The 23,436-nt window shown below is 37.6% G+C and overlaps 1 protein-coding gene across 2 annotated transcripts; it reads left to right on the top strand.

Moving 5' to 3' along the window:
* Nucleotides 1-73: 73 nt before the first annotated feature.
* Nucleotides 74-14,243, top strand: TRAPPC6B (trafficking protein particle complex subunit 6B). Of its 2 annotated transcripts, none has more exons than XM_019832952.3 (6): nucleotides 74-217; nucleotides 8,692-8,759; nucleotides 9,737-9,854; nucleotides 11,133-11,216; nucleotides 13,019-13,112; nucleotides 14,076-14,243. In XM_019832952.3, exons 1-6 carry the CDS (start codon nucleotides 212-214, stop codon nucleotides 14,105-14,107), a joined length of 402 nt encoding a protein of 133 aa, XP_019688511.1. In that variant the 5' UTR covers nucleotides 74-211; the 3' UTR covers nucleotides 14,108-14,243. The 2 variants fall into 2 exon arrangements, with proteins under 2 accessions (XP_019688511.1, XP_003987645.2); XM_003987596.6 differs by lacking the exon at nucleotides 74-217 and adding an exon at nucleotides 3,303-3,775.
* Nucleotides 14,244-23,436: the final 9,193 nt, after the last annotated feature.

Here is a 23,436-nt window from a genome sequence, read left to right as displayed (position 1 = left end):
TTCTAGGTGGTTGCCTCCCTCCCCAATTAGAAGCGGGTGGTGGGGCCCCACTTCTAGCGCAGAGCAGGGGCGCGTTTGAGAGTTCCTGGGTCCTCGAAGACGCCGGCTCACGGACCTGCTCTTGTGGCGCGGCGCGCAGAGTTTTCCAGCCCTTTTAACCTGTGATATGACGTGCTCTGTATCGTTTTAACCACCTAATCACATCAGTGAGATGGAGGCGAGTCTATTTAACCCTCTCCCCAGTAAATGATCAGATTAGGAAAGGGTGCGGCCATTCTGTTGGTGCGCATGCCCAGAGAGGAGTTGGAGGGGTGGCGCAGTCCTCCCTTCATTGGATTAAACCAAAATGAGGGAAGCAAAAAATGAACATGAAAAATCATTAATCGTAATAGCTAACAATTATTTTGTTCGATACTAAATGAAACGTTTTACATAACTTGTCCCTCACAAACCAAAAGCTTGAATAAGCTGCCTGTTATTACTGATAAGGAAATTGAATCAGTAGATAACTGTATGTCTAGGTCACGCCAGCTGAGAATCAGTGTCTGATCAGACCCTCTGCAAGGGTATACTAGATGAAAATACGGACGAAAAGACTGCAGGTATCTTCTACACCCGGCCTATACAACTGGTTTAAGATGGGGTCTGGAGTAGTGGCCCTATTGTTAGTTGTGTGTGTACGACAGTGTCCTCTAGCTCGTGGTTCTGCTCCGTGTACAGAGCCAACATGAGAACTGTTTTGTTCCAGAAATACATTTACAAATTACAGCTCAGAAAACATTTCCCCAAGAAACAGTGTTATAAATTACCTTGGTTCTCATCGTCTATTAGCCGGGCATCAACCTTGCACCAAGCATTAGACAACACTATTTAACTCTAGTTACCATTTTAATTCGTCTCTTTAAAAGCTCCTATTGAGCATCACCAGTAATCCAGGCTCTGAAGATAAAACCTAGAACAAGATCGCTGTGGTTCCTGCTTCTGTGGAGTTTGTAGGCTCTTCAAGGAGCAAAAATCATTCATGTAACTCATTCACTCATTTAATAAGTATTTGCTGAGCACTTACTATGTGCCAGGCACTTTTCTAGGTACTTTCATAGTGTGCAAAAAGATCTTTGTCTTCAAGGAGCTTGGAGACAGACAATAAACATAAGTAAATTACAAAACATGTTAGAAATGGACAAGTGCTATAGGAAAAAAAAAAAGTAAAACTGGGTAAATGGGATAAGGGTTGATAAATAAGAAATTAATTATGGCTGTAAACATACTTAGTCTCCAATGATCCTTACTACAAGGCTGTGTAATAGATTGAACATGAAGCATAAGATTGTGGTAATAGTAGATCCTAACCACCAAATGTAACAATGTTTACATGGGAAAATGCTTTTATTTTATTTTTTAAATATTTTTTGGGAGAGTGCAAGCGGGGAAGGGACAGAGTGGAGGGGGGAGAGTATCTGGAACAAGCTCTATACTGACAGTAGAGAGTCCAATGTGGGGCTCAAACTCAAGAGCCCTGAGAGATTGTGACTTGAGCTGAAGTCGGATGCTCAACTGACTGAGCCACCCAGGTGCCCCCATGAGAAAATGCTTTTAGAGGCAACCAAAAACATAGGATCTGTTCCTACTTCCATAGGACCTATTACTAGGATTCTAGACAATTCAACAATTGGTGGTGATGAAGGGAGAATGCAGTCAGGACATAAGGGACCTGATTTCATATATGGAAATACTAGTGCTGGAAAAAGTAAGATTATGGTTGCAAAACAATCTTCGAAATTCACTACTATTGTTAAATAACAAAAACTAAACAATAAATTTTAAAGATCTAATTAGCTTTATTAATTGATTCATGAATTGGGCAGCATCCCATCTGGCAAGCAGAGGGGGAGCTCCAAAAGGCTACAAAAAGAGAAAGATTTTTAGAGGCAGGACAAGGAAGTCATAAACAAAAAAAGGATTATTTGAGGTGAGGTCACCTTCCTTTGGGGACAAAAGGGCTTATAAAGTGGCTTACTACATCTATCTTTGGGGGTTAGAGAGGGCCTCTGTGACAGATTACCTTATTGGTGCCGGCCAGAAATATTCGTAACTGACCAGTTAAGACTACATTTCTGGTGGAGGTAAGCTCCAGTTTGGTGAGGGGCCTAACATAAATGACTCCATTTTGGGCCTGTGGTTTTCTTTCTAACAGTGTTTTCAAAGGCTTAGGTGGAATTTTTATGTGATCCTCTAAAAACTGATCCAGGGGCACCTGGGTCGCTCAGTCAGTTAGGCTTCTGACTTGATCTCAGCTCAGGTCTTGATCTCAGGGTCCTGAGTTCAAGCCCTGTGCTGGGCTTTGGACTGGGCAGAAAGACTACTTAAAAAAAAAAAGAAAGAAAGAAAGAAAAAAGCTGCCATAATTCTAATTATGGAACATGATCTTAAATATCTGTGGAAGAATATGGAGAATTGAGAGGTTATTGTTAACAACTTGAGAAAACTCAGTATGTTAATTTGGGGGAAACATTAATTGGGGGAAAAAATCTTCCTTGTGAATTACTAAGTAAAGAAAACAGTCACAGGCTAAGCAACACTTTTAAGCCAGAATTTGCCAAAATTTAAGAGGTGCACATGATCTAGCTATGTATTTGCATCTGTGTAGTAGTTAAATCCCACATCTGCCATAGATTCTTATGAACTACTTCTCACAGTGAAGTTGCTTTTTTTTTCTTCTTCCTCCTTCTCTTCTTTTTTTAATTTGTATTTCTTTTGAGAGAGAGACAGAGAGCATAAGCTGAGGAGGGACAGGAGAGAGACACAGGATCAGAAGCAGGCTCCTGGCTCTGAGCTGTCCGGTACAGAGTCTGGAACCACAAGATCATGACCTGAGCTGAAGTCCCACTAGCCAACTGAGCCACCCAGGTGCCCCTGTATTTTGTTTCAAGTACGTCCTGTTCTTTGCTTACTTCATCCCGTTTGACCCTTATACCCCACTCCCAGTAAACTTCCTTGTGGCCATAATGACTCTAAATCTTTTTGCATACCCAGGCTTAATCCACAATGGATTGGGCTAATTTCTCAATATATCTAAACTTTATAGCCTGAAAAATGATTTATTCTTTTTTTTTTTTTTTTTACAACTTTTCTCCCTATTGAACATGTGGCAAAAATAAAAGCTTTTGATGAAGCTAATTGTCAGTTCTAACACATAGCTAGGTAACACACGGACGGCAGCGGGAGCTCCTTTTGTTTTCTTTTATGCAGCTCCCTCTCTCCCCCCGCCTCCGATATCGTCTGGAGGAGGAACCTTTACCCTATGGGGACGCGAGGAGTTCAGCACGGAAAAGGAACTCTGTGATCATAGAGCTGGCGGAATGCCGGGGTAGAGGCGACCGGAAGTTGGTTTTCGCCCCCCGTCCAGGGGCCGGATAGGGTCTCCGCTGACTCCGTTTGGTTCCGGCTGCTGTCAGATTCCGTCGTTGGGCCTGAGGGCTTGTTGGCCCTGGGGTGGGCTCGCCCCGGTACCGGCCTCACTCTTGTAGCAGCCTTGGGGAAACGGAGCGAATTCCTGGTCTCCTAGCAACCAGGGACCGGCTGTGGACTGAAGGAGCTGCGGCGCCACAGTGCAAATCGCTCAGGCGCTAGCCGGAACCCTTGAGCCCGGCCGAAACGGGAGCCTAAACTCTGCGCTTGGAAGAATAAGCAGGAAATGGCGGACGAGGCGTTGTTTTTGCTTCTACATAACGAGATGGTTTCTGGACTGTACAAGTCCGCGGAGCAGGGGGAGGTGGTGAGTTCTCCCACAGGCCCTTGAGGTCCTTTCGCGGTGACACTTTTTGTTTCTTCTCAGTTCTTTCCTTCAATCCCTGTTCTATCGCCACGCAAAACCTCCCGAAGTGTAGACAAACTGGTCCACCTCCAAGTATCCTAAGACTAGAACCTGTGAGCTGTCTTCAGTCTTTAATCCTCTTCTCTTTCGCATTTTCTGTTTGACACTTTTTTTGGGTCCAGGCCCATATCTGATTCCTGCAGGTCACAATATTTCTTACTTTTAGCCTTGTTGCTACCATGATTTATGGCAGGGTTCATTGCAACGCTGATTTTGGCACCCCTGCTTAATTCTGTCACTTCCAACACTACCACTGGTCATACTTGAGAATCAACCCCTATCCCCTCTCCGTAACCCTCAGTATTCACGCTTCTCGAAGACAGAAGGCTAATGAGATTTAAGATTAAAGGAAAGTTTGCAGGCGTTACTATAATTAGGAAACAAATTTAATTTTAAAAAATGTTATCTAGTGCCCTTATGTGTCAGAGGTGGTTTTGTGTGTTGGGAGTATAGTAATGAACGAAACAGTGACTCCATTTTCCTGGAGGTTACCTCTAATATGTGGGAATCCTCATTCATTCACTGATTCATTCAGAAAATATTTATCAGGTGTATTGTGAGCCTGACACTGTGCTAGATAAGATCATAGTTACTGGGGAATAGGGGTTCAATGAATAATTAATGTATTGGGTAGTAATTAGGAATAGAATCATGGAGTTGTAATGATTATTAAAAATGAGATATTCCTAAGTCATGCTCAAGTCAGAAGCTCTTTGTATAATGCTGCTGATAAAGATGGGTGGAAAGTGGGCAAAAGTAAAGGCACAGATGTATGAAAGAGTGTGGTGTATTTATGCTTAAATATTTCACTGTGACTAAATTGAATGATTGGAGAGTGAGAAGTGTTAAAAGCTGAAGCTGGAAGGAGTCCTGTATGATTAAAGAATTTGACCTTCTCCGTGGAGAATTTTTAAAGAGGGGAAAGACATGGTCCATTTGCATTTTAGGAAGATAATCCCATGTTTAGGTTAGAGAGAGAGGATCTTTGTAGTGAGAAGAGTTGTTAATTCAGGGGTCCAGGCAGGAGATGATGAAGATCTGAATTAAGACAGAAGAAGAGAGAATGGTTTGTAAAATAGGAGGTAGAATCTCAAGGACTCAGTTAAGTATAGGAGTGAAAGCTCAGCGTGGAGTCGGCTTGGGATTTTCTCTGTCTCCCTCTGCTCCTCTCCTCTGCTCATGCATTCTCTCTCTCAAAAAATGAAATAAAATAAGTATATAAATAAATAAGTAAATAAGTAAAATAACATTAAAACAAAATCTTGGGTCATGAGTTCAAGCCCTGTGGATCTGTGCTGAGCATGAAGCTAAATACATAATTAATAAATAAATAAATAAATAAGCAAATAAACAAACTACTTTAAAAATAAATGAATAGGGGCGCCTGGGTGGCACAGTCGGTTAAGCGTCCGACTTCAGCCAGGTCACGATCTCGTGGTCCGTGAGTTCGAGCCCCGCGTCAGGCTCTGGGCTGATGGCTCAGAGCCTGGAGCCTGTTTCCGATTCTGTGTCTCCCTCTCTCTCTGCCCCTCCCCCGTTCATGCTCTGTCTCTCTCTGTCCCAAAAATAAATAAATGTTGAAAAAAAAATTAAAAAAAAAATAAATAAATGAATAAATAAGCAAATACACAAACTACTTTAAAAATAAATGAATAAACTAATAATACCTTTCTTTGCTTATTGCACTTTGTTTATAGTAAGGAATTGAAAGTACATATAAGCCAAAAGGATTTTTAAAAGTTACGTAGCATAGGTGCCTGGCTAGCTCAGTCCATACAGTATGTGATTCCTGATCTCACGGTCCTGAGTTCAAACTTGGGCTTGGAGCCTGGTTAAAAAAAAAAAAAAAAAAAAAAAAATTAGGTGGCTGTGAAGACTAGAATCCATGTTGGAATCTAGGTGTATGACGGTTCATTGTGTTAGTGTCTCTACTTTGAGTGTATTTCAAATTTTTCATAATAAATGTAAAAAAAAGACATGTAATCCTGACATTAAGCTGTAGTTTTTATATACCTTTTCAGAGATGAAGTCATTAAATTCTGAAGTGAAATAAAGGGGGGTGCCTGACTGGCTCAGTTGGTGGAGCACGTGGCTTTTGATCTCCGGGTTCTGGGTTTGAGCCCCACATTAGGTGTAGAGATTGCTTAAATAAATAAAATAAATAAACTTTGAAGTGAAATAAAGGAAAGAACCAGTAGTTTTTACCCTTCAAATCAATGATTTTCAAACTATGCTTGGAGAGGAATTTAATTGTTAAAAATGGCATAATTGGACATTTACCAATTTATGGAGAATAGATTTTTTAAAAGGTTAATAGAGAATAAAATATTCTCAAGTTTAATTTTCTTTAAAAATTTGGTACCCACTAGTGAGCGTTCACAGATGCCAAAGTGAATGAACAAGTAGCAAAATTAGGAGGTATTTACTAGGGCATAATTCAAAAGCTTATGTGATCATAGAATTTGAGAATGTCTACATAAACATAGTTCCTGCTAATCAACATACTCTTGGGTGATTCTACAAAAAAGTATTGTTCCACAAAACTTATGGGTTACTTATTCTACCTGAGCATGCTTGTTTGTTCTCACCTGAACATGTTTTGAAATGAGTTGGAGAATAACAGAAAAACGAATGACTGTGATAGTATATTTGTGTGCAGAGCATTATGGCAGCATAGGACCCAAAGGAGTGTCAAGGAAGGCTTTTGGGAGAATGTGATACTTGAACTGAATTTAAAGGATGTATAGTCTGTGGAACAGCATGTGCGAAGGAGTGGATGCGCATGGAACTCTGGAGTTGCTGCAGAAATTTCAGAGTGGAAGAAGGAGAGATGTTTGTGGATATATGGCTGTTAGTAAATCTGGTTAACCAGGATCATTTAAGGAAAGACACATAATGCCATGCTAAGGAGTTGAACTTTATTTTGAAGAAAGAGGAGAGGGTGTTAAAAGGTTCAGTAGAGAAATAACCTGATTTGTTTTTTAGAAAGTCTATATCAGAAATATAGGAGGTAAATCAAAGGAAGAAAAAACTAGAGACAAAGAGGTAATTTGGAAGGCATTAACTGGAAACCAGTAGGGAAAAGAGAAGGGCTAACTTAAGTAGTAAGGATAGAGAGAGATGGATTTTGAAAGCATGTAGATAATAGGCTTCGTAGGACTGCAGTGCGTGTGGAAGGTTGGGAATAAAGAGGTAAAGTAAATGGCAGTTTTCTGGTTGGGGTAACTAGATGAATAGTGGTTCTTTTAATGAAGTTAAGGAATTTTAGAGGCAGCACAGGATGAGGACATTAAAATAATATCATTTTGAATATGCCTTATTTGAGGAAACTGTGGGATTTCTAGATGGCTCTGTCCCGTGAGGTCTGTACTATAAAAGTACAGATTTAGTTGTCACAACCTCATTAGTAGAATACATGGTTCCTTAAAAAAAAGTTGAGCAAATAATGAGGCCTATGGAAGTTTCCACTTCCACTAAGAAGTGGAAACAGGCTCCATTATATAAATATCCATGCCATCTTGGAGCTGTATTCTAGCAGAGGGTGGGGATAGAGGGACATGGACAATGTGAAATTAGTAAAGTATATAGTATGTTAAATGATGAAAGAAGTTCTTTGGAGACAAATTAAGCAGAGAAATGGGATAGGGCATCAGTTATCACCTACGTGGGGCTGGAACTCACAACCCTGAGATCAAGAGTCATATGCTCTACCCACTGAACCAGCCAGGCACCCTACTTTTAGAGGGCTTTTTAAAACACAGATTACACTGGGTTTCAGAATTTGCAGCTTTTGATGCTAATGTTGCTGGTCTTGGGGCATGCTTTGAGAATCATCAGAATAGAGAATTTCCAAAGGGGAATAATTTAGTTTTAAAGAAGATAGTAAAAAAGAGCCTCACTGATGTGGGTGGGTGGGAGGATGGGTGAAATAGATAAGGATGATTAAGAATATATTTATTGTGGTGAGCACTGAGTAATCTATTAGAATTGTTGAATGATTATATTGTACACCTGAAAAAGTGGGGCGGGGCGGGGGGCTGGGGATGGACCTCATGAGATGGTGACATGTGAGTGAAGACTTGAAGCAAGGGAATTGGTCATGTGGATATCTGGAAGAAGAGTTGCCCATGCAGGAACCCTGAGGTGGGAGCATGCCTGGCATATTCAAGGACAGTAAGAACACTGTAGCTAGAGCCCATGTGAGTGAAGAAAAGTAGAAAGTTGAGACCTGAGGGGTAGAGAAATCTGGATTGTAGAGAACTTTGTAGATGATCCAGAGGATTTTGAGAGTCTTCAGCATAGCGGTAGTATTTACAGTCTGAAGACTGGATGAGATTGTCAAAGAATAAACAAAGCAATTGCATGATTTCTGACATAGGATGGTGGGATCATCAACTAAGACACATTGAGGACTGGAAAGCTTGGATGACTCTAAGAGACATTTTGAAGCCAGGAACAATAGAATTTAATGACTGCCCAAAGGGAGTGACTGGTGGAAAGGTGATACTTTGACTTCATTTCTATAACTGAGGAGAGAAGAATAGTTGAAAAAGGAAAAAAAATGTGTAGAGGGAGTAATTAGGCAGAGGCTTTGGCGTTTCTGAGAAGTAGTAACAGTTCCCTGTTTACCTTATTGCCTTATGAAATGATTAGTACTAAGATAATTGAAATATAACTTATAATTCACTTTTTCTTAGAATATTTTAGTAAAAAAAGTATAAGTACTTTTATATTTTTAGTCAACATCTTAAAACAATTTTTGAATACTGATATTTTGGTATTCTAAAAATATTCAAAACAATTATTTTTTAAAATAGGAAAATGGACGCTGTATTACTAAGCTGGAAAACATGGGGTTTCGAGTGGGACAAGGATTGATAGAAAGGTGAGCAGTATGGATTTGAAAATTTTCTTCCAGGTAGGTTATAAACAAAGATGATCCATTTCAAAAGATTGCATAAAATTTGAAGTACTTTAATTTTAATTTCTAAATTTTATTTATCCTGTGTTCTTTAACTCACAGATTGAAATTTCTCTTTAGTTCTGATGCCATTTTAACTCGGTTAAAACTTTTAATATCAGAAGAAAATATATATTTGTATTTTAGACTTTTTTCCTAAAAACTTTAGTGTACTATCTAAAATCTTGTTGCATTTTTGGGGTGCCTGGGTGGCTCGGTTGAGTGTCCGACTCTTGATTTTGGCTCAGGTCATGATCTCACAGTTTGTGGGTTCAAGCCCCATGTTGGTGCTAGGCTGACAGCGTTGGGTGCGGGGCTGATATCTTGGAGCCTGCTTGGGATTCTCTGTCTCCCTCTCTCTCTGCCCCTTCCTTGCTTGCGCTCTCAAAAATAAATAAGCATTTTTTAAAAGCTTATTAAAATAAATAATAAAATCTTGCTGCCATTTCTACTTAAGGTCTAGTAGGTTCTTTAACCTAAATGGATTTTTGTTTAAATGCAAGGGATGGAAATTCTTTAGAGTCTATGTTAATGTATGTACTAATTTTTCAATTTATAGATCCAGTCTTAAGGTCTTATTCCTTTCTCATTATTTGAATAGCTGAACTCTGGTTATATTTTATATAACAATACCGTGATTATGCCCAGCTTTTTTTTTTTTTTTTTTAATGTGCTAGAATTAATTTTACTTAAAATTGCAGCTTGCTATTAGACTAATTTTCATACTGTAATTGCATAACAGAATGTAAATTGAGATGAGATCTCCTTTGCTTGGTGCTTATCACTTTGTGACCATCAATAAATGTTCAGTGCTGTTCTGGCATTTCAAAATTAGTGAATAATGTGACCCTCCTGCTTTCTTTGGAGGAAAAATACTGATTACTTTTAGTTGATCTTTTTAGGTTTACAAAAGATACTGCCAGGTTCAAGGATGAATTAGATATCATGAAGTTCATTTGTAAAGATTTTTGGACTACAGTATTCAAGAAACAAATCGACAATCTAAGGACAAATCATCAGGTATTTAGGCAAATTAAGGCCTATTTTTTAAAGTCCTTTGACTTAATATAAATGTCCTATTTTAGTTATTATATAAAACTTAAAATAATTTCTAGTCAACTTTGAAATGTTTCTCTTACATGTTATTAATACATCATTTTTTTCTCTAATAGGATACAGTGTATAAGAACAAATAGATAGTTATCAGTAATGATAGCTGTTTCTTTCCCCCAAATAAAAACGTTATCTTAAGTTTTAAAAAGTAGCAGAATGTCAGAATGATAAAGGTTTTAGGATTTGGTTCCTTAGTTATCATTACTTAATGGTGATTATATGTAGAACCACAAATAAATCATGTTTGTCTTTAGAGTAATTTCTGATGTCTAATTTATAGAGCATATTTAAGTAACTCTTGCATTATTTGTTGCATTGTTGGTCATTTTTCTATTAAAATAATTTGTTAAATAAAATTTAATAGATTGGGGCACCTGGGTGGCTCAGTCGGTTAAGCTCCGACTTTAGTTTGGGTCATGATCTCACAGTTTGTGAGTTCGAGCCCCACATCAGGCTCTGTGCTGACATCTCAGAGCCTGGAGTCTGCTTCGGATTCTGTGTGTCTCTCTCCCTGTCCCTCTTCCTCCCTCCTTCTCTCTCACTCTCTCTCTCTCTCTCTCTCTCTATGTCCCTCCCTGACTCACACTCTGTCTCTCTCAAAAATAAGTAAACATTAAAAAAAATTTTAAGAAAAAAAATATAACAGATAAAATTTAATAGATTGCGTGGAAAATTATGCATTTAAATAGATTTATAAAACTCAAGGAAATATTTTAGAGTGGATTTGGCATTTTGATTAAATATTAGAAAATGAAAATAATGTATCTAGTAGTTACCAGTACTTTTCATTTTTTTATATAACAATATTACTGTTACCTTGTAAGTATTGAAATGCTAATGAGAGGAAGTGAATTTGGTTATTGGCTTTCTAGATATGAGCTAATAATATATAACTGTTAATTCCACCTGGACATGTATTTCTGATTCCTTTGAGTTCTTTAAGGGTAGGATCTATCTTTTGTATCTTTGTATCTATAGTATCTTAAATCTTTCAATAAATATTAGCTTTATAAAGTTCTCAACAATTCTTCAGCCTACACACTGCAAAACTCTTTCATTTAAAGAAATTTGACCAATGGAAAGGAGAGTTTTAATAACTTAAAAACTCTTAATTGTTGTGAGGAGAAAATTTTTAAGGACTACAGCATACATTGACTCTGGATGTTTTTTCTGTTTTTGAAACAGGGCATCTATGTACTTCAGGACAACAAATTTCGTCTGCTTACTCAGATGTCTGCAGGAAAACAGTATTTAGAACATGCATCTAAGGTATTTATTGGAATAGAAGATTGGGATTTTCATAGGGAAGAGTATGATGTCAACCACAACAGAGTTTTGAATTTAAAATAAGTTTTAAAGTTGTTGTTTTTCTTGTTTAAGTGCTTTTCTGTGATATAGGAGACAGGTGTTCATCATACTAAAATAATCTGTATTAACCAATAGCTGAGTAGGCTTATGATGACTAATGAAACACTATAACAAAATGCCATTGAAATGTAGATTAATGTTAGATTCTTGAATTTAGCATAGGTGTATCAGAAAAGATAGTCAAACTTATAAAACTGGTATTAACTGTGCAAAACTACTCACCTGAGTTTATATTTATAATATCCTTTAGCTAATTAAAAATTTTTTGAGGGGCGCCTGGGTGGCTCAGTTTGGTTAAGCATCTGACTCTTGATTTTGGCTCAGGTTATGATCTCCCAGTTCATGAGATTGAGCCCTGCATCGGGCTTCGTGCTGTCAGTGCGGAGCTAGCTTGGGATTCTCTCCCTCCCGCTCTCTCTGCCCTCCCCTGCTCGCACCTGCATGTGCACTCTCTCTCTCAAAATAAATAAATAAACTTAAAACAAAAACTTTTCCCTGTTATTAATGTGTTTCTAAGAATACATTTTTTGTATTAAGTATATCTGTGTTTCTGTGTTTTGTCTAGTTTTTGTTTTTCAATCTCAGGTAGGAATCAATAAGTAGATCAGCAGATATATTAAAGCTGACAAGTTTAATGTAAGGGTTCTTTTGAGATGATTAAAATATCTGGGGCAGTATGAGCTATTATTTATCTGTAAACATTTATCTGTATATAAATTATCTAACAACAGCATTATAGTTATAGTGGAAAGAGCATGGAATTGGAACTAAATAAACCTAAATTTTAAACTATGCAATTTACAGTTTTGTGACATTGGATAAGTTATATAACCCCCTTTGGACCTTAATTCCCACATTAATAAAGTTGGTTATAATAGTACCTATATTATTAACAATCTCTAAAGTCCTTTCCAGGTCAAAATTTCATGACTCCAGATTTAATTACTGATCAGTACCCATTTATGTAATTATAACATTATCTATATTATTCATAGATATATTGTGTTATTGGCTGTCATGCAGTACAAACATGTGCATAATCAAAAATTCCTTGGACAGTTTATTTTTTGGTTCCTGTTCTTATCTGGCTTTCTGTGCTGTAGCTCAGCCCCATTCCCTTTTTTTTTGTTTCCATATGACAGAGTTTCCCACATTGGTACTGTTGAGATTCTGAATGGGATAATTCTTTGTTATGGCAGATTGGCTGTAAGTCTTGAACAAATCAAGATTCTTGGTTGTAGAAAGCAGACACCAACTCTGATTGAATAGGGGAAAGAAACATACAGAATTGATGAGAAAGCTCAGAAAGCAGGCAAGAACTGTAGAAGGTTAGGGCAGCCAGAAAGACAGCCCAAGTCACTCCTCAGGCAGGGTCTAGTTAGAGTCCTTTGCACTAACAGACACAAGCCACGTTTGCTGCCTCTAAAACTAATTCTAACCTGTTTCCAGGTTGTTTTTTCACTCATTCTAGATTCAGAGTCTGTGACTGGAGCACCCAAGTCACGTGTCCATGGTTTAGTTGCCAGGAAGCTGGGAACTTGTTTTAACAATCATAATTTTCAATAACTTAAAAAATTCTTCCACTACCTTTTTTTAAACAGCAATGACTTATTAATAGGAAGGCTTGACTCAATGCCATATTTATCAATAGCATTGCTTTCTTAGTAAATCCTTAATATTCTTTACATTTTTCTTCCTTTCAGTATTTGGCATTTACCTGTGGCTTAATCAGAGGTGGCTTATCAAACTTGGGGATAAAAAGTATTGTAACGGCTGAAGTGTCTTCAATGCCTGCCTGTAAGTTGAATTCACATTTCTTAAAAATGTGATTATTTTTAGTGATTATTTTTCAAGTCTGGTGGTTTTTGTTTGTTTGTTTTTGTTAACTTAGAGTTAACTTAGAGGAAATTTAAAATGCTAAAACCATTTTGTTTTACTTTTACCAATTTTAACATTTAATGTAGTAATATGTAGCATCCCTATATTCATATTCAAAGCTTTTAAAATTTATAATGGTAACAATTTAAGAAAGTAGGCTAAAGTAGTCCAAATTTATAAGACAGCTTAAGTGATGATTCTTAACTTTTAAAGGAAAAATTTCTGCATTATTCTTTTAAGATAGCAAATTGCCCTATAGCATTGAAAATGTCTTTTTTAAAAAGTTTTCTAGGGGCACCTGGGTGGCTCAGTCGGTTAAGCGTCCGACTTCGGCTCAGGTCATGATCTCCTGATTCATGAGTTCAAGCCCCACATTGGGCTCTCTGCTGTCAGCGTGGGTCCTCTGTCCCTGTCTCTCTGCCCCTCCCCCGCTCATGCTCTCTCTCTTTCTCTCTCTCTGTCTCAAAAATAAACACTGAAGTTTTCTAGAGTACATCTATTATATATAAAGCTATATAAAGCCAACTAGTCTTTTACTGCTAAACTCCTTTCCAAAGATATTTTCACCAGAGCTACCAACCAATAAAATTGACTTGAGCACCATTGTATTTCCTTTTTATTCACAATGATAATTAGCAGTGAAATACCCAAAAGGTAGGAATCACAAAGAGGAGAAGCAGACACCTATCTATTCACAGAACAAATAATCACCTCATAAAAATGAAATTTGCTTTGTTGAGTATTGTGAAAAGTGTGGAAAGTTGTTTGACATAGCAGGTTTCTCCATTGAAACTACTTTCTAATAGAACAGAAAATTGATGTTTAAGCTTGTTTTCTTTGTACCTAAGTCAAGGAATGATTTTTCATTTTTCTTTTTTTTAGGTAAATTTCAGGTGATGATACAGAAGCTCTAAAACATACTGAAATGCAAGGCAAGGCTTCAACAGTGTAAAGAGATAAATTATTCGTGTATAAAGTATTTCAAGTAGTTGGACATTTGTATTGATACAAGCTATTTGCTAATTTATGTAATGAAAGATGCACTCTTAACCAGGAGTAAGATTGTATTTTATTAATTTAACACAGACCAAGTTAAAGCGGATAAAGACACATTCTACCATAACATAGATTTTACTAAAACTGTTCAGAATGAAAACCTGATTTCAAACAACTAAACCCCAAGATTTAGAATCCTTATTTTAAACATTCATATTTGCGCAGACTGGTATGTATTTAACCACAGATAGAAAAGCAAAACTCAGGGTTTGATAAATTAGCATTAAGAAAAGTATGCATCAGGGGTGCTTGGTTGGCTCAGTTGGTTAAGTGTCTGACTTTGGCTCAGGTCATGATCTCGTGGTTCATGAGGTTAAGCCCTGCGTTAGGCTCTGTGCTCACAGCTCAGAGCCTGGAGCCTGCTTCAGCTTCTGTGTCTCCCTCTCTCTCTGCCCCTCCCCCACTAGCACATGCACACATGCTCTCTCTCTCTCTCTCAAAAATATAAATAAAACATTACGAACTTTTTTTTAATTTAAAAAAGTATGTATCAGAATCATTTCTGTAAAAATGAGCACATTTCAGTTTTGCTTTATGAATTTATTTTAGTTATTTAAGAAAAGCAAACAGTACACTAAATTAAACATTTTTTATTTTATTATAATTTATTTCTATTAAGAATTTTTATGCCTATGAAAATTTTATTATATACATTGTGTATTATGTGTGTGATACATATATATACTGTATCTAACCACCTAAATTGCAAAAAAAGTTCATTTTACTTTAACAGAATTTAGTCCTTAATTTTACTTTTAATAGAATTCAGTCCTTGAGAACTCCATTAATGTAATTAAAGTGTAATATAGATTAGTTTAAATGTGAATTCAGTGACTCCAGGGCCAAAGACTATTAGGCATTTTAGGAAGGAATTTTATACTTAACTCCTGTTACAGTTTTGACTTTCGCCTTTTTTCCCCATGTGTGGAAGGACTGGTGAAGGTTCTAACATCCTTATTTTTATTCCCTAATTACTATTTCCCAAGAGCAGAGGGGTGGATAATTGGCTTAGTCACACCAACATTCATTGGACTATGTCTATTCAGTGGGTTGGGTCAGTGCTCATCTAGTGTGTCTATCATCTCCTCTTCCATCTGATAACCGAGAGAAGACAAGCGTGAAGATGAAAGTCATCACATTGAGGATAGCACGATGCATCAATAGGAAGCACCTTTATTGTGTTTCTGAATTAACCAATCCTGGAACTGCTTTACCTTTGGACTTTTTGTTACATGGGATAATAAATTCCTTATATTGTTCAATCCACTTTTGGTTCTGTATTTTGTTACTTGTAGTCAAAAAGAAGTCTTCTAGCTGAGGCAAGGAGAGAGTTAGTTTATACAAAAAACAATATAGGAGAATTGCATTTCTTTTTCTCTCAGGAAGGGAGGGAAGAGAAGAACTTAAAGGTTTACATGTAAAATGATAAAACCATAAAGTATTAAAGAAGATATTAGTTTTATCATCTTGTAGTAGAGAAGGACTTTTTAAAAAATGTGCAGTGTTATAAAGGAAAATAGTAAAAAAATTAATAACCTCTTCAAATGCTGTTAGGAAAATTGGATATCCACATGCAAGAAAATGAAATTGAATCCTTACTTTACACCATACATAAAAATTTACTCAAAGTGGATTATAGTCTGATACTTAGGACCTGAAACCAAAAAACTCGTAGAACAGAGGAAAAGCTTCATAATGTTGGTCTCAGCAATATTTTCTTGGATTTGACACCAAAAACAAGCAACAAAAGCAAAAACAGACAAATGGCACAACATCAAATTTAAAAGCTGCTATACATAAAGGAAACAGAGTGAAAAGGTAGCCTATCGAATGGGAAAAGTATTTGCAAACCATGTATCTATAGGGGTTAATACCTAAAATATATAAGGAACTCTTATAGCTCAATAGCAAAAAAATAACCCAATTAAAAAATGGACAAAGGACTTAAACATATTTCTCCAACGAAGATACACAAATGGCCAACACGTATATGAAGAGATGCTCAGTATCAGTAATCACCAGTGCAAATTGAAACCGTAATATCACCTCACACCTTTTAGGATGGCATTATCCAAAAAAATTTTTTTGCAAGGATGTGCCCTGTTAGTGGGAATGTAAAATGATATAACTCCTATGGAAAATACTGTGGAATTTCCATTAACAACTAAAACTGGAACTGCTGTATGATGCAGCAATCCTGCTTGTGACTATTCAGAAGATTGAAATCAAGAACTTGAAGAGAGATTTGAACTCTCCTGTCTCTTGTGTTATTCACAATAGCCAAGAGGTAGAAACAACTTGCCCTTTAACAGATGAATGAATAAAGAAAATATGGTATATACATTCAGTGAAATAACATTCAACCTTAACCAAAAGAAGAAAGTCCTGTCATATGCCAGCATGGATGAACCTTAAGGACATGCTTAAGTGAAATAAGCCAGTCACAGAATGACCAAAAAAAAAAAAAAAAAGGTTATCGCTTTTATGAGGTACCCAAAGTAGTCAAATTCATAGAGGCAGAAAGTAGCATGTTGACAGGGCTGGGGAAAGAGAAATTAGGAGTTGTTCAAGGAGTACAGGATTTGTTTTATGCAAGATGAAAAAGTTCTAAGATCTGTATTAACAATGTGCATATAGTTAACAATACTGTAAACAAAAATTTAAGAAGGTAGATTTCATGTTAATGTGTTTTAATTTTTTTACTGCAGACAGAACTGTTGACAAAAATTTTAAAAACTATTTGCATGGCAGAAAACACTATTAAAATGTTAAAATAGGGGAAAATATAGTGCATACCATATTTGCCATAAGTGCACATCCGCCCTTTAAAAGAGCACATCAATGGGGCACCTGGGTGGCTCAGTTAAGTGTCCAACTTTGGCTCAGGTCATGATCTCCCAGTTCCTGTGTTTGAGCCCTGCATCGGGCTCTGTGCTGACAGCTCAGAGCCTGGAGCCTGCTTCAGATTCTGTGTCTCCCTTTCTCTGCCCCTCCCCTTCTTGTGCTTCTCTCTCTTGCAAAAATAAATAAACATTAAAAAAAATAATAAAAGTACATCAATTTAAAACACGGATATCCTTGGGGCGCCTGGGTGGCTCAGTCGGTTAAGCGTCCGACTTCAGCTCAGGTCATGATCTCACGGTCTGGGAGTTCAAGCCCCGCATCGGGCTCTGTGCTGACAGCTCAGAGCCTGGAGCCTGTTTCGGATTCTGTGTCTCCCTCTCTCTCTGACCCTCCCCCATTCATGCTCTGTCTCTCTCTCTCTCAAAAATAAATAAATGTTAATAAAAAAAAAATTAAAAAAAAAAACCACGGATATCCTTTAATGTGGCAATTCCATTTCTATAAATTTAACCTAAGAAAATAAATGAGGGTAAATGTGGTCAAAGGGTATAATCTTGTTATAAGATGAATAAGTTCTAGGGATGTAATGTATAACATGGTGACTATAGTTAACAATACTGTATACTTGAAAATTGCTGGGGATGCCTGGGTGGCTCACTTGGTTAACCATCTGGCTCTTGATCTCAGCTCAGGTCTTGATCTCCAGGGTCATGAGTTCAAGCCCTGTGCTGGGCTTTGCACTGAGCTTGAAGCCTACTTAAAAAAAAAAAAAAAAAAAAAAAAAAGTTGCTAAGAGAGTAGATCTTAAGAGTTCTCACCACACACACAACATTTTGTTAACTGGAGTAAGTGGTGGATGTGTTCACTATTGTAATCATTTTGCAATATATATGCATATTAGTCCAGCACACTCTACACCTTACACTTAAAAGACAATGTTATATGTCAAATATATCTCAAGCTGGGAAAAATGAGTAGGCAAACTTGTATGTATAAGGATTTTCACTAGTTAAGTGTACATTTTTTTAAAATGTGTTATTTATTTTTGAGAGAGTGCAAGCGGGGGTGGGGGCAGAGAGGGACAGAGGATCTCAAGTGGAATTTGCGCTGACAGCAGTCAGCCCAACATAGGGCTAGAACCCATGAACCGCGAGATCATGACCTGAGCCAAAGTTGGACACTCAACCAGTTGAGCCACCCAGGTGCCCCTAGTTAAGTGTTCATTGATGACACTTGATTAAATTATGGTACTGGCATACAAGGAAATACTGTGCTGCTGGTGAAAGGGAGGAACTAGATCAACATATATTTATGTAAATGAATGTTAATTGGTATTAAGAGAAGTTTGTTACAGGATACTGCGCATATAATGTATAAATATACGTGATACTATCAAAAAGACTGGAAAGTTACAAGTAAATTGTATAATAAATGGAGATTTTTACTTTTAGCTTTATATTATTTGAGTTTTAAAGTAATCATCCCACAATCCCTAAGTCAGGAGGGCTAACTAGCAGAGGTCTTTGGTTAGGGAGAAAGACATTATGGAGGGTGCCATCTGGAAAGAGGATTTATTGTACATCAAGATGCCCAGTGCCACAGAGAAGAGACCGTTTACTATGTGGAAGTCAAGCCAGTGATGCAGACCATGAAGTATTTCAGCCATTTGTGCTGAGGAACCATGTAAGCTGTTGTTTTCTCTTTCAAAAGGGGGAACCCATGGGTTATCAGTTATAGATCTGCTAGCAGAAGGAATACTTCTCCAGTCTCACCCAAAGTTGTACTGAGCCTCATCCAAACTGCCCCTTTTGGATAATAACCCCTTCTTTGAAGCAGTTCTTTATTTTATCTATCTATCTATCTATCTATCTATCTATCTTTTGAGAGAGAACACAAGTGGAGGAGGGGCAAAAGGAGAGGGAGAGAATCTTAAGCAGGCTCCACACTCACTGTGAACCTGAGGCTGACCTCAATCTTAAGACTGAGATCATGACCAGAGCTGAAATCAAGAGTAGGATGCTTAACCGACTGAACCATCCAGGTGCCCCTGTAGCAGGAGTTCTTGGGAGGAATGTTGAAGGGGAAAACTCTCAGGACCCATATTTGGGATGGATGGGACAGTGGTGAAAACTCATTTCCTCATAGTATAGGGTTTGTTTGTTTTTTAAACTTTTGGGGGCCAGGGACTCCTATTTGGCAGTGTGTTGATGTTTATGAACTCCTTCTCATAATGTTTTTAATGCACAAATAAAATACATAAGGCTACAAAGGAAACAATTGTACTGATATAATGTTATCAAAAAATTATTTTTTTTGAGAGAGAGCACAAACAGGGGAGGGGCAGAGAGAAAGAATCCTAAGCAGGCTCCGTGCTCAGTGTGGAGCCTGGTGCGGGGCTCAGTCTTATGACTGAGATCATAACCTGAGCTGAAGTCAAGACTTGGGTGCTTAACCACCTGAGCCACCCAGGTGCACTTCAAAGTATTTAAAATGTGATGTAGGGGCGCCTGGGTGGCTCAGTTGGTTAAGTGCTCAACTTTGGCTCAGGTCATGATCTCACAGTTTGAGTTCAAGCCCCGCGTCGGCCTTTGTGCTGACAGCTCAGAGCATGGAGCCTGCTTCAGATTCTGTGTCTTCCTCTTTCTCTGCCCCTCCCCTGCTTGCGCTTTGTCTCTCTCGCTCTCAAAAGTAAGTAAACATTAAAAAAAGTGCGATATATGTGCTTTATGTTAAACAAGGCAATATTTTTAAAATAGAGGCAAGGGATGCCTGGCTGGCTTAGAAGAACATGTGACTCTTGATTGTGAGTTTGAGCCCCATGTTGGGTGTAGAGATTACCAAAGATAATAAACAAACAAACAAACTTAGAAATATATATATATATATAGAGAGAGAGAGAGAGAGAGACAAATTAAAATTAATTTTTATGTGAAGACATCAGAATGACAGCTGTTGTTTAGCTTGCCTAAGAACCTGTGTAGTAGTCTTGTGGCTCAGGTCCTTCCATTTATAGATCAGTCATACCTAGGTAATACCAGAAAGTAATGCAGATATTTGTGAAACCAGAGTGAGAACACACAACTACAATGTTTGGTGTTGGCTTCCAGGCCTATAGTTAGTTGGCACCAGAAGCTATAGGCAGGAAATCTGCAGTCAGACATGATCTAAAGGCAGGTTTTATAACTACTGTATTCTGAACTACTGTGTAAATATTCTGAAACATCTGCAACTACACTTTGATATGAAAACATCTAGGACTTCTGATGCTAACTAACAAAGTCACAGGTATTGATGAATGATACTATGGTTTGTTTCCTATATTTATAACTGAAGGAAATGCTAAGTAAAAGGAGGATAGTAAAAATAGAGATGTAATTTTTTTCCTTTTCAAGTTCATGGGCTCCAGGTTAGAAACCTGCTAAAAGGGATAAAATCATAAGATTGGTGTAAACATTGAGATAATCTGTGTAAATAGCACAGTGCCTATTGTGTGTACATATGGAAATAAAGAATAAAAATATCACACAGAATGTTTTGGTTTATAAGCCTTTTGCAATTAGAAAGTGGCTTAGATTTCAGTATCCTTTTGCATGACTTCATCTTAATTAGAGTCATCAAGGGCCCTTACTGAGTAGCATACCTGTTTTAAAAGAGCAGAAAGTAGAAAAGTGTATCATATGAATGACAAACTATGAGGACAGCATAAAGTGTTTAGTCAGTGGCTTCTACTAACCATAATGACACAGCTTGAGTCCTTGTGTCTAGCAATCAAACCTTGTAACTGGAGATGTCATCAGAACTTTAGTCCATTTGGGCTACTATAACAGAATACTATAGGCTTATAAGAAACAGAAATTTATTTCCCACAGTTCTGGAGGCTGGGAAGGCCAAGATTAAGGGACAAGGAGATTCAGTGTCTGGTGAGTACCTGCTTCCTGGTTCACAGATGTTTTTGCTTGTGTCCTTACTTGGCAGAAGGGCACTAGCTAACTCTCTGGGGTCTTTTTTATAAGGGCACTAATCACATAATGAGGACAGAGTTCTCATAATCTAATAATCACTTCCCAAAGACCCTGCCTCCTAATATCACTTTGAAGGTTATGATTTTAATATATGGATTTTGGGGGGACATAAGTATCCAGTCCACAGCAGGACCCAATATGCAGTGACAAAAGGAAACAAAATCCTAGAGCCAACGTTGCCTGGTGAACTGTTTCAAAGCTCTACCAGAATATAGCTATAGGATGGGAGTTCACTCAGGCCCTTAGACTGATTGCAGAAACTGGAATTGGCACAGTTTTGGGGGTCATCAAATTTTAAGAAACTGGACAGAACCTACAAAAGCTTTTCAAAATGCTCTTTGAAAAATGAGCATTGTGATCAAGTATATTTTGGAAATCCATCCTCTTTTGTAGATCTTTAATGCACATTAATGACATTTTACAGGTTCTGAAAACCTCAATAATCAGCTTAATTTTATTTTATCTAGTACTTGATCACAGTACCATTTTTTTTTTTTTTCAGAAACCCTAATAGCTCACATAAATCAATATTCTGGCGTCATTTGGGAAACTTTTTTTTTACAAATTTGATGGGAATTTGGTAACATATATAGGCAAAATATAATCTTGGCATGAACACAGGTCAACTTGACCTGTCTCAATAATTTCTAAAGCATTTTTCTTTTTTTTTTTTAATGTTTATTTATTTTTTGAGAGAGAGAGAGAGAGAGAGAGAGAGGCAGAGTGTGAGCAAGGGAGGGGCAGAGAGAGAGGGAGACACAGAATCCAAAGCAGGATCCAGGCTCTGAGCTGTCAGCACAGAGCCCAAAGCGGGGCTCAAACTAACAGAGCAGGTAAGGGAGGGGCAGAGAGAGAGGGAGACACAGAATCCAAAGCAGGCTGCAGGCTCTTGATATGTCAGCCCAGAGCCTGACGTGGAGCTCGAACTCACAAATTGTGAGATCATGACCTGGGCCAAAGTCGGAGGCTTAACAGACTAAGCCACCCAGGCACCCCTCTAAAACATTTTTTTATCTTTGTCCCCAGATGCTAGAACTGATAACCTGAACCACTTTTAATCTAATTCGGCCTCTAACTGCTTATTCTGCTAAAAGATACAGATGAAATAATCTTATTGTTAGAAATAGAAATGAAAATAATTTTAATTAAAATATCACAATTTAATAAACATATAATATCCTACTGAACAAAAGAAGTAATCTTTTATGTGGGAAAAAATTATAGGTGCAATCTAATTTACTTTGTCACTGCTCCCATCATAGACATGATTAAACTACCATTTGGTAGCTGTAATTTTCAAAGTACCTCTAAATTTTATATTTTGGGCACCTGAGTGGCTCAGTTGGTTAAGTGTCCAACTTCAGCTCAACTCACAGTCTCATGGCTTGTGGGTTTGAGCCCTGCATCGAGCTCTGTGCTGACAGCTCAGAGCCTGGAGCTGCTTCAGATTCTGTGTCTGCCTCTCTGTGCCCCTCCCCTGCTCATGCTCTCTCTCTCAAAAATAAATAAATGTTACAAATTTTAAAAATAAAAATAAAAAAATTCACATTTAAGATGTGTAATTTTTCAGTAAGCTTAAGACTTTCTTTCTTTAAAAAAAAAATTTTTTTTAACGTTTATTCATTTTTGAGAGACAGAGACAGGGAAGGGCAGAGAAAGAGAGGGAGACAGAATCCAAAGCAGGCTCCAGGCTCTGAGCTTTCAGCACAGAGCCCGATGCGGGGCTTGAACTCACTTAACCAACAGAGCCACCCAAGCGCCCCTGAACTTTAAGGCTTTCTACCTAAGAGTTGGGGAAATTTTTCTCCTCAATTTCTCATTAAAATCAAAGGTACTTTTAATTGTGAAAGGCTTGATAAACACTAAAGCTATATTGGTAGTCTTCTTACTTTATTCTTAGGACATGAGTGGTTTAAAATGTCTTTAACTTTCATTTGTCTCTACACTCCTGAAAAATATCCTATGCCAGATGAGTCCTTATAAACATGAGTTCTCAGTTCACTATTAGAGATTCTGTGGCTTGCTGGAAAATAGAGGTGTAACTAAATTTATACCACTTGTCTTCTGCACACGCAAAATTGCCTTTTTTAATCTAGTCCATAGGAATTCTGTTCTTCTGTGAGCAGCATGTGTAGCAAGATGCTCAGCCACTAGTTATAGAAGAAATGTAAATTAAAAGAATAATTGATATTTCAACTTTATTAAATCAACCCCCAGCCCCTCACCCCCTAAGCATCAAATCAGCAAAAAATGTGAGGCTGTACGCTGGTAACTGGGGTATAGGTTGGAAATCTAAACTCTTTAATGTAGACAGTGCTGGC

The sequence above is a fragment of the Felis catus genome, chromosome B3, assembly GCF_018350175.1.
Source record: "Felis catus isolate Fca126 chromosome B3, F.catus_Fca126_mat1.0, whole genome shotgun sequence".
NCBI classification, from domain to species: Eukaryota; Metazoa; Chordata; class Mammalia; order Carnivora; family Felidae; genus Felis; species Felis catus.
Note: the sequence above shows the minus strand (reverse complement) of the source record. Positions and strands in the feature narration are given on the sequence as shown.

Excerpts from the sequence above, each read along its gene's own strand:
- TRAPPC6B (XM_003987596.6), top strand. The coding sequence starts at position 3,695 with ATGGCGGACGAGGCGTTGTTTTTGCTTCTACATAACGAGATGGTTTCT. Across the intron at positions 3,776-8,691 it reads CCGCGGAGCAGGGGGAGGTG|GAAAATGGACGCTGTATTAC; the intron begins GTGAGTTCTCCC and ends TTTTTAAAATAG. Across the intron at positions 8,760-9,736 it reads GGACAAGGATTGATAGAAAG|GTTTACAAAAGATACTGCCA; the intron begins GTGAGCAGTATG and ends TGATCTTTTTAG.